Here is an 11,298-nt window from a genome sequence, read left to right on the forward strand (position 1 = left end):
TAGATTCCCACCAGGAAGAAAGAAGCTCTCCTCTCTTCCTGGCTGGTAACAGCTTCCACTACACTGAGTTATCTACTTGTCTCTGCAACTTCTCTGCCTCTTCCAGCATCAAGTCAAGAGGGCAGCGGCTTTGCCGGCTGGCTCTGTTCATTGCTGTAGGTGCAGAAGGCAGATTTCCAGAGACTAGCTACGCAGTGCTTGCCTACCAAGTCATGTCGGCAGTGAGGACCTGTCATTCGCTTAGGTATTTATTGAGCAGCCCCTTGGATGGTGTATATAGCATATATACAAGGTGCACATAAGTTCCCAGCACTAATGAAGTCAATGGATGTGGCCTTCACTAAAGGCACAGAAATGGCAGGGCCCTCATGCAGTTGCCTGGGACCTGCCTGAACCAGGCACTCAGAGGTCTCCGTACATGGGTGTCCTGGAGAAGGAGGGACCTAAGCAATTAGTCTGTCCATCCAGCATTTTCTTGTTGGCTGCGTTTACAGAGGTCGAGCTGTAATGCCCTGATATTTACTCCAAGTGCCTGTTGCCTCCAAACTGGAGCCATCTTTTTTTTTTTGCATCTTGACTTTTCAAACAGCATCTATAGCATTGATTTAGAGAGCACTTACAGCATTGAAGGAAGGCTATGTGACCGTGCAGGAAAAGGAGTTGTGGTGGGGAAGGTGCCACTGTACTTGAGAGTGATTTCTACTTGGAGCTGGACTCCTTCAGAGTCAGGAGCTGCAGCCCAAGGCCACGTGCTCCAGGGAGCAGCACCTCCCAGCTGCCTTCTTGAGACTAAACTGATAGCAAGCAAACACTCACAAGCTGCACTCAGACGCTTCCAGAGAGGTATTCCTGTTGCTGATCTGTCTGCTGAAGGGGTGCGGTTGCAAACAGGACACAATTGTCCATGTAGGCTCAAAGCAAAACAAGAAAAACCATGAAATGTATTCGGAGGATTAGGGTTACTTAAGGGATGGCTTGTCCAACCAAGTTTAAGGGACCTTCAGGGCTAAGTCAAGGGTCTGTTGTTGCCTAAATGTGGCCAGGGCTATCACCTGAGCCCTGGCTGTGCTCCACTCGGTGCACAAAATTCTGGCAAAAGCTACCTGGTGACCTCTTCTGGACAGCATTGTGTGTCAGCTGTGCGTACAGAGGCAGGGTCAGGGTGACGAGCCAGAGCCACTAGGCCACCTTTCACATGCCTCCCTGGCGTCTGGAACTCATGCACTCGCCTCAGAGCTCATAACCCTGTCCAGGTACTTCACTTTTCTCCACTGATAGGTGACAATGGGTCACCTTGCCAGGTGTCCCTAATTAGTGCCAGGTGGCACAGCCTGGTCTAAGCAGGATGAATGAAGGAGTTTGTTATAGTGAATCCATAGCCTGGCTGGAACCATCCAGAGATCTTTGACATGCGGTCCAGAGGGAATTGTCAAAACAAGATATCCATAACAGTGCTCCTGCCTGGCTTTTCCAAGACAGTTGAATTCCTGCCAGATAGAGTCACATTCCCAGGTGTAACGTACAGCACGACCAGGGGATGTTTCTTAGCAAGTATTGATGCGCTGGAGAGCTGACTTTAAATTATTGCCTTGACAACTCCTAATGTGCTGCTTTGATTGCCGATGCGAAGGATTCTCTATTTGCAGTTGGTTTCTGCTGTTGAACGGTGCTGAGTGCTGAGATGAGCTTACTTCAGAAATGAACAACACTTTAGGAACACAGATAGGACCTAGAAGCTTCAGCACTCTCTGTGCAGGAAGCAGCTCTCATAGAATGGCCGAGCTTTTGCTCACCCCCTTTAGGGAACATGAGCATTTCAGAGTTTGCTTTCTTTTGGGAGGTGGGTCCACTTGCGCGTGGTTTCCTGCTGCCCTCATGAGGCTGACAGATCCGTGAAGAGCAAGTTGTGCACAGAGTCCACACTCAGTGAACATTATGGATACACGTCACACTCCTGAGTAAATCCTCCCTTGGGTAGTACTGGAAAAATACATAATGAAGTCTCCCATATAACCCAGGATAACCTCAAATTCATGATCCCCCTGCCTCAGCCTCCCCAATGCAGGACGAGCACTATGAGCACTCTCGACAGTGCTCTTGTTCTTGTTGGTTAGAACCTCTTGACCGAGTCTTACCTCTCATTATGACCCAACATCTGGCCAGTGAGATGAGTACTCACACAGGGTCTCTGTTGCTGGCCAGACCATGGCCTGGGGCCTAGTCCTCCACTCCACAGCTCCCTGATGCTGAGCGAGTGAGTGCTGGGCCCTGGGTCCAGAGCCTGCCTTCCGTTATTAGGCTGCCCTCCAGCTCCTCTGCTCCACCTCCTTCACTGTCTTAATTCCTTTTAATTTCCTGTTTCTAGGCCAGTTCTCCTTCCCCCTCCCCCACTTCAGGTGGCCTCATTGCTTCCCATTTCCTGCTGAGAGCGGCTGCTCCCTCTGGCCCCCAGATGTGTCTCTGGAACTGCTGTCACCTCCCCTTCTATTTCTATTTCCATGTTGCCAGGGCTTTCCCTACCATTGCCAGCACTGCTGCCTGGTCTCTGTGGTGACAGCACTCGGAGCTTCGCTCCAGGTGGGGCTGGGCCTCCAGAAGAGAGGGCAAGGTGCCTCAGTGCTCTCAGAGTCACCCCAGCACAAATGTAGCACGCAGCTGCGCCTGGGTAGCACTGGCCTTTCTGAAGCCTGGGCTAAGGGAGGAGCACGCTGAGTGCCTTCAGGAGACTGATGCTCTTCTGCAAGTAAAGTCACCAGCCATCAGCAACAGCATGCCAGATCCCAGATCCTGGCAAAACCACATGCAGCCCTGGGAAATGTGCACATGTCCCACATTATCCAGAGGAAGCGGCGTGCAGAGGGACTAGATAGTCTGCCTGCAGAGGCAAAAGGACCAGGAAGGCGTCTGAAGGCTGCCTTCTTTCCTCTGCATGGTCCGCAGACCATGGTGCTGTCTAAAGACAAGGCCTGATTGTTACCCAGCCTGACACAACAAGGAGACAAAGTGAAGATTAAGCACTGTTTATCCCAGCATTTCTGTTTTCAGTCAGAACCGAAACAAGCACAGGCGCTATATGTTAGCCAGATTTTTGCCTTGCTGTGTGGTCCTTTGAGGGGCCACATTGTCACTTGCATGTCCCACACCATGCTGTGCTACCTTCATTCTCCAGGGACCTGAATGACCAGTCCAGCCTGCCCTCTCCTGTAGGGACTCCCCAGCTTGCTGAGCCCAGCTCCAAGATACTTCCAACCAGAGACGTGGGCCTTCTGCCCAAAGCCAGCTCTGCCGCTGGCCAGCTACCATCACGGGGCTCCTTTAGGGAGTACAAGTCTCCGCTCTTCCCGCCAGTGGTTACCCTGTGGCCTGAGTAGCAGGATTTGGCCACTGTAAACATTTTCTCATTTCTTTTTAGACAAGTTTGGCTACATAGCCCTAGCTGACCTAGAACTCACTATGTAGACCAGGCTGGCTTTGAACTTTTGGAGATCCACCTGTTTCTGCCACTCCCTAAGTGCTGCAATTAAAGGCATGGGTATATTAATGTATTTATTTATTATTCTTACATGTGACTTCTGTTCTCCTTGTGTGCCTGTTGTCATTCTCAGTATCCCTGGTATTAGTAATATTCCCCTTTCTGCCCAAATAGCCACAACTTCCAGGCTCCCTAGTCCATGACTTCCTCCCTGTATGCCTCCCCAACTGCCCAGGGTCTAGCAGTAAGTCCCCCTTTGGCTTTTTCTAACCTTCTCTTGCTGCACCTCTGGGCTCAGCCGGTGCCCTGGCTCTGATCTCCACTTCCTCCAAGACTTTTCCAGTTCAGCTTCTCACAGCCTCTCTCACCTGGCGTCCACTTGGCTGGGCTCTTCCTGCCTTTTGACTCCAGTCGGCATCAACTAGCACAGCTGCCCTTCCTGTAGCTAATAACCAAGGTAGATGCTGCCAGATATTCCACTGTGAACTTCCAACCTTTCCTGGACTCCATCATCGTGGCCCGGCCCAGTTAGAATTGGTCTCTGTTTCTACCAAATGTCACCCTAGAGTTCCTCTGCCTTCACTCCTCATGTTCTTTGGAATAAGTGACATGACTCTGCCGTTACCCTGACGCACGCTGTCTAGTGGGACATTCACAGACATGGGCATCTCCTCTACACTGTTCTTGGCAGTAGGTAGACACTGAGAGCCAGTGACGTTCCAGAAACTCCATGGCCTTGGTCATATCAAATCCTTATAAGGTGCCTGCCGTGCTCCTCTTACAAATGAAAGAACCAAACTCAAGAGTTGAGAACATTGCCCAGGTATTGCCCGCCGCTTTACTTACCCCTGGTAAGAACACGCTCAGGGCAACCGGAATCTTCTGCAGCACAAACTTTATTGCTTACCCCATCAGGAGCCAGTGGAGAAGAGAGCCAGAGAGAGAGAGAGAGATGGCGGAGCCCCCTCCCTTTTATGGAGGACTGTCCTCCGCCTCGGACGTGTCACTCCCTGATTGGCTGCAGCCCATCAGCCGGAGTTGTCGTCACGGGAAAGGCAGAGCACATGGCGTGGAAAGCTACCCCGGCACATGCGCAGCTTGCTTGTTTACTACTTAGAACACGGGTGTCAGTGCCATCAGCGCCATCTTGTAATGGCGAATATGAAGGCGGCTCCTTACACCCAGGAATCTTAGCTACTCGGTGGTGAAGTCCCGTGTCCCTGATTATAAAGCCAGTTTCCCTCCATTACATCAGATTATGCGTTGATCTCTTTTTTTAGAGATCCTATGATGTGGGTAGTGGGCCGGTGGATCCATAAGAGAAGAACTTAAAGATAAAGGACCATCCTTCCTGAGGATGGCCTTGCATAGACGTGCCCTTGAAAATGTTTTCTTGGTCTCCAGGAGAGGCAGGATACATGAGACTGAGCAGCCTTGATGGAAGACACCATGTGAGCGTTGCTGAGCATTGAGCCTGTGGCTCTGGAGTTAGCTGAGAGTGGAAGAAGGTAGTGAGTAGAAAGACCAGCCGGAGAATGTGGCCTCCAAATAGATTAAGGGTGGGCTGAGGGGATAGCTCAGCTGATAAAACCTTGCAACCAGCCTAGCGGATCTGATAAGTCCCATGCCTGTGAGAGACCCTGTCTCGAGAAATAAAGGTGGATACCTCCTGTGGAATGACACCTAAAGTTGTCCTCTGACCTGCACACATGTACATATATGCATATAAACATGCGTACATGCTGAAGATGGAGAAGGATGCCGCCCCACCTCAGCCGAGAAAGAGAAAGAAAAGCTCGGAGTGATGGTTTGCATGTCAGACAAGAACAAAACCAAACTCATTGGAGGCTCTTCTTGCCTTTGCCTGGTGTTTTAATGAAAACTTTACTAAAGGCAATTAACACACGTACACCCGTGAGGTAAAGTATCCTCAGGAAGGATGAGACCGAGGCGAGAAGTGCTGTCCTGCCCACCAGTGTCTGGCTGTCTGGCCCACTGAGCTGTGAGGTCGCTTGGTGGAAAGCTGTGATGTCCACACCACGAGCAGGCAAGTAGCATCGACTGCGTCAGAGTAGGCTGCATTTTCCAGCTGTCAATTAATTCAAACGAGCAAAAAGCAAACACATTCATCTTCGCCCACGGTCCTCTTCTTTCTTGGCTTATTTACCTAGTACTGGGATTCAAGGGGACATTTACATGAACTTTTGAAAATAAATATCCCAGTTCTGTCTTTTGTCCTGCTCAATCCCCACCTTTGGCTCCAGAGTCTGCTGCAAAACTAAAATAAAATATTTCTAAAATCTGTGTTTGATTTGCAAGAACCAACTGGTTAATGCTTAAGCAAATGTCACCTTTGACAGCACAACTGTGAGAGGAAACTCATCCACTGCAGGCGTTAGTCACACGTGTCTCATCCTCACAGGTGGTGGCTGTGTGGGGCTGGCCTGTTGGCCACGACTCTTCACAGTGTGACACACAAGGCAAGCAATGAGAATGTGCATTTTGGTTCAAAACAAGTAGCAGGGAGTCAGGATGGCTTGTCTTATGACAAACCCTGGATATAAAGAACTTCTGGACAAGAATGCCCTTGTGAAAATGGCTACCATTCCCTAGAAAAGCTGGCCTCCAAATTTTCCTTTTCCCCCCCACCTATCCAGTGAACACTGAGGGCAGTTACCTGCTCTCTGCTGCAGTGGGGGTGTTGGCAGCACATGCTGTCACTCAGTGGTTTCCAGTGTTTCACTGGGGTTGTGTGTGGTGGTGGGGGGAAGCATGGGCCATTAATCCAGATGAACAATCTTCAGAAAACATGCCCCTGTTCCAAAGCCACGGTGTTAATTAATGTCCCTTCCTAATCTGAAAGGGAGTTTGTTTTCTTACATCTCTTTAAATTGCCATATGCTAGACTTGTAAATATCCCAAGTGTTGGGTACTCATCTGGTAAACTGACCAAAGGAAACGGACATTTCCCCGACCCTTGTAACCTGACCCTTGGCACCTTGTGCCTACCCCTCAAAGGGACACTTGAGTCTTGGGAGCAAACATCTGCCTGGCCAGGTGCCGGCAGTGCCATGGAAGGAGCTGAGTGAAATGCAGAGGAAGTGACCCAAAGCTGAGCCTTGCAGGTGTTCTGAGCTAGGGCTGGGCCCAGAGCGCTCATTGTTTAGAAGCTGGCAGGCTCCCAGGAGTTCAACTGTCAGTTTCGTTCTGAAATGTCAAACATTTCCTTAGCTGGGGATGGATGGCAAGAGCCCCAGAGGCTGCAGCCCTATTAGGAGGAAAAAGAAAACACCCCAATTTCTGTCTTTGAGAGTTGATTCAGTATGCATGGCTCAGGTTGTTTCATGGGCCATTCTGCAAACTTAGACCCACTGTCCATGTCAGAAAGATGGAGGCTCGAGCCTGCCGTGGTTATGTGACGGGGCCTCTTCTGTCAGTGACTCTTACTGTAAGCCTGTGGGTGATATACACCAGAGACCCACTTCTGGCCACAGGGGCAAGTGAAGGTGCACGTGGAAGCAGACTGGCCAAGAACCAGTCCTTGTTCATGACAGTAAGTGTTCCTGGCTGCTTTTACTAAGTGTGTGTGTATGTGTGTGCACACTGCTTTTACTTTGTGTGTGTGCGTGCGTGGTATTTCCACCATAAAAAGTAGAGGCACAAAGAGAAGGAGATGAAGAAAAGGAATTGTATCTTAGTTTTTCAGCCCCAAAGGGTCTGAACCCTGTCTTCTGTTGGGTGTCAGGAGCCCTGGGTGGGCCCCCATGGTTTAGGAAGGGGTTAAAAGCACAGGTGAGAGCAGACTCGGCTGGGTCCCCATGCAGCCCTCCAGAGCCTTTGCTTCCTTGTATACGGAACAGAGAGTGGCCAATTACGGATCAGTGAGCCAGGCAATATACCTCTTGTCCTGAGCCCCGGACCTTGTTACTAGCTTTGACCTCAAACTGGGCTGAGCTTTAGTGCCTTTGAAAGGATCCATACTTCCAGGACATTTCCAGAAGGGTGCTGAAGCTGTCACCACAGATCAAACACTGTTGCTGTGATCAGGCCACTAAGTCAAGTCTTCGTGGCCCAAAGGATCCCAAAGCCACAGCTGGCTTTTAGTTATCGCTTTCTTCTTCTCTACAAATGACTTCCTCAGTGCACCCAGCACTGAGGAACTTAACACTGTTGAAAATGACCTCTCAATGGACTTGTGTTTGCCTGAAAGCATTTAAAATATAAAGTCTTATTTGTTTTTGCTGTTGAAGTTCCCTTTTTGTCTTTGGATAAGCCCCTACTTTATAGCATGCAATCAACTTACTGTTTAAGGTGTCAAGAGGGAAGTATGTGTCCCTTCTCGGGGGATGTGTGTGTGTGTGTGTGTGTCACATCATGCTGCTACTGAAGTGCCATGTGTCTGACTCAGTTTCTGTGGTAGACACATTATCACCTTAAAAGGCAACACTGTATTTCTTTCTCATAGGCCCCACCTCTTCAGCTGAAACTTCCTGTCCTCTTCGAACTTCTAGAACCTAAGACACTTGGCTCCATGTACCAGTGATATTTGTTGGTTGGTTTGGACCATTTTTGAATTTCCTATTTGACATGTTTTCCCAGTTTCTTCCTCTCTACTCAGTACCCTTCCTGTATCTTCCTGTTTCTTCTTGCCCTTCCAAACATTCAGTGGGCTTCTTCATTTATTCCATCTGTATGGTGTCTCTGTGTGTGGGCTCTGCATTAGGTCCTGCGATACAGCAGCGAATGGGAAGGAAGGCACGTTCCTTCTGTGGACACCAACCTTCCAGGGGAGGGGACACATGAGAGCTAGCCTCTCAACAGTGACGTTGCTAAGTCCTACCTGGAGATGTGAAGCTATAGAAAGCACCAGTGACCGCAAGTCACCAAGGAGGTCTCTGGGAAGTGACCCCAGAGAGAACCACCAGGCAGAAGCGAAAGCAGAGGTGTGCCATGTTGAAGTGAAGGAAGCCAGCTGGCTAGAGCTCAGAGGGTCTGCAGGACAGTGAGTCAGATTGTGCCGGGCCTTGTAGGCTACAGGAGAGTCTGGACCTCCGTTGGAGTCACTGCAGACCTTTGAGTAAAGAGGCAACCTGATCAAATTCACAATCCAAAAGCCAGTTCTGCCAGCTCTGTGGGTAACGGGCCAAGTCAGGAGCAAGGCAGGTTCAGGCTGGTGTTGCAATGTTCCGCATCAGCTGAGGCTCAAGACCTCTCCCCGTAGAGCATATGAACTGAAGTCCATGGGCGCTCTTGCCTAGAGAATCAGCTCTTCCTGTGTCTCCTCCACTGCTTATTCCACCATCTCCATCATCACTATGACTTGAAACTTCAAGACCTGTGGCATCTCCACCACTGGCCACCCCGGCCTCTGGCGAAGCCTTTGCTGTACACAGCCGAGCTAGAGCTTGTCCCTCAGAGCCCGCCTAAGCTGCAGTGGCCATGCGCCCCTCTGGCTTGTCTGCATAGTTCCCAAACAAGCAGCCCCTCTTCCCAGGAGAATTCCAGGCCATGGAGTTTCGAGAATTTGCCCCACTGTGGCCCCCTCAGCCTGGCCACTGGCTCCTGCCTGTTGTTCTCCTTCTCCTGATACTGCATGGTATAAAGCTCTCACCCCAGCCAGGAGCAGCTTTCCAGTCTGGAGCTGCAGAAGAACTACTACGTAGCGGGGACTCCTGCTGAGAGGGAGCAGTCAGGCAGGCAGGAGCATTTCCCAAGGCAGATGTGAATGAAAAGATAACAATCTCCTGAATCTCTGAGATCACCCAAGGGCACACACCTTCTCACTGTAGGCATGCCGAAGTAGTAGCTAAAAAACTATCCTAGGAGCCTAGGTCGTGCCCAAGGAAGAAAGGAAGGCACTCCCTAGACGAAAGATCTGGAGGCTGAAAGCCAGAATCCAGTAACATCCAGTAACGCAACAGGGGCTCCCTTCTACGAGGGAACAGATAAATAGTGTAAGCTTTAGAGACCGAGGACAGGCTGTCACGGCTCCTTCTTTCACTTTGGTGGTGACTAAAAATGTCAAAGTGGCCTGAGGGTGTGACTCGGCTGGTACAATGGTCGCTGAGTATGTACAAGACCCTGGATTAGTTGGCCATGGTGGCTTACACCTTTAATCCCAATACTCAGGAGGCAGAGGCAGGCAGAGCTCTGTGAGCCTACAGAGTGAGTCCAGGGCTCTGTTGCACAGGGAAATCCTGTCTTGAAAAACAAAAACAAAACAAAGGACCCTGGATTACAGTCTCCAGCACCACACAAACCAGATGTGGTGACACACGTCTGGAATGCCAACACTTGGGAGTTGGAGGCATAAAGATCAGAAGTTCAAAGTTATCCTTGGCTACAAAGTGAGTTCAAGATCAGCCTGGGACACACGAGATCCTGTCTCAAAAAATAAAATAAATAAGCCAAACTATTCGTTGCACAAAAATAGACCGCAGGCAGCAATGACCTGTTAACATTAGGCATTTTGCTCTGTCAGTGTTTCAGAGTTTTAAACCCTGTAACAAAGCTGAGCGCCATCTATAGCATCTGTGCTTGTCACTTAGGAGGCACCGGAAAGCTAGAGCAGAGAGCTTGGTGTGCACACGAGAGCCAGATGCTCAGGCCTAACCCTGGCCCTCCCAGGATTCTGTCTTGCAATCCAGGAGTATTGGCACAGCTCTCAAGGTGGCAATGGCTGCTTATAGGCTCCGTGGAGTCCCATCTGCTGTGCCCACCGGCCTGAAAAGCCTGGCCTGTGTTCACTGCCCTCTCCTCTCTCCACATACTTCTAGAGTGTGAAGCTTTCTTCTGGTGCGGCTCATTAAAAGAGGCATGTTCTGCTTCTCTTTTGCAGGGATGATCATGGTGATTTTATTGCTGCTCGTGGCTATTGTGGTCGTTGCAGTGTGGCCAACCAACTGATAGCAATAAAGGGACCACCCGCTGTGACACCTGCCAACTACGAATGAAAGCCCAGCATCCTTTTGGTACATAACACATGCTCTCAATAAATTTTCCACCGCTCTGGGCTCTTGGTGTACGTTGTTTGGGTAGAGAACAGAGCTGAGCAGCTCTGGAGACCTTCCTAGAGCACTGGCCCAGTTGTGTCTCCTGTCTTCTGTCAGTGATTTTGTTGGTAGCCAGAAGTCCCTCAGATGGCCATTGTCCCACAGTTGCCAATGGATTCCAGTCACCCTCTGTGTGCTGGGCATCCTGAGGGCTGTCATGTTAATAGGCAGTGTGTGACCTTGGGGCTGCTTGTACTGGGGAAAGCCACGTGCCCTTGTGCAAATGAGTGGGTGATCATGTGTCTGTGTGTCCAGATAGCAAGATCTACGTAAGGCAAGAGCCACACAGAAGACAACAGCCTCTCTGTCAGCCGTCATGTGTAGTTTCCCACAAAGCTTAGACGCCCAACAGTGCTGGCTATTTCTGCTCTAAAAGTTCTAAGAGTTTCTGGACCATCTTCGTATCTGGACGTGAACCTTTTCAATTTTGCTTTGTTAATAAACACATCCTTCAAGATTGATGACACCTTTCTAAAACAAAATCCAGACGTGGAGGCACACGCCTTTAACCCCAGCACTTAGGAGTCAGAGGCAGTGAGTTAAAAAAAAAAATACAACAACAACAAAAGACATATTTGACACCTTTCTAAGTAGCCCACAGCCTTAGATCTTGAGGGAGGGAGCAGTCAGAGGAAAGCCTGGTTATAAAGCAGGAAGTGCTGCCTCCGTCCAGCCTCTCCACTGGCTCTGAAGCCATGTGTGTGCCAAGTGAGGCCGTGCACATAAGTATTTCAGAGACAGGACTCAGAGCGAAACTGACTGCAAAAGATACCA

At 49.9% G+C, this 11,298-nt stretch overlaps 1 protein-coding gene across 1 annotated transcript in view; it reads left to right on the forward strand.

Annotated features, from left to right (window-relative positions):
- Positions 1-10,484, forward strand: part of Stx8 (syntaxin 8) — a 234,262-nt gene extending 223,778 nt beyond the window's left edge. Inside the window, exon 8 of the mRNA XM_021176854.2 lies at positions 10,311-10,484. Within this exon, the coding sequence (XP_021032513.2) occupies positions 10,311-10,378 (68 nt within the window). The 3' untranslated portion in view covers positions 10,379-10,484. The remainder of the gene's footprint in view (positions 1-10,310) is intronic.
- The last annotated feature ends 814 nt before the right edge of the window (positions 10,485-11,298 follow it).

The sequence above is a fragment of the Mus caroli genome, chromosome 11 (genome assembly GCF_900094665.2).
Source record: "Mus caroli chromosome 11, CAROLI_EIJ_v1.1, whole genome shotgun sequence".
NCBI classification, from domain to species: domain Eukaryota; kingdom Metazoa; phylum Chordata; class Mammalia; order Rodentia; family Muridae; genus Mus; species Mus caroli.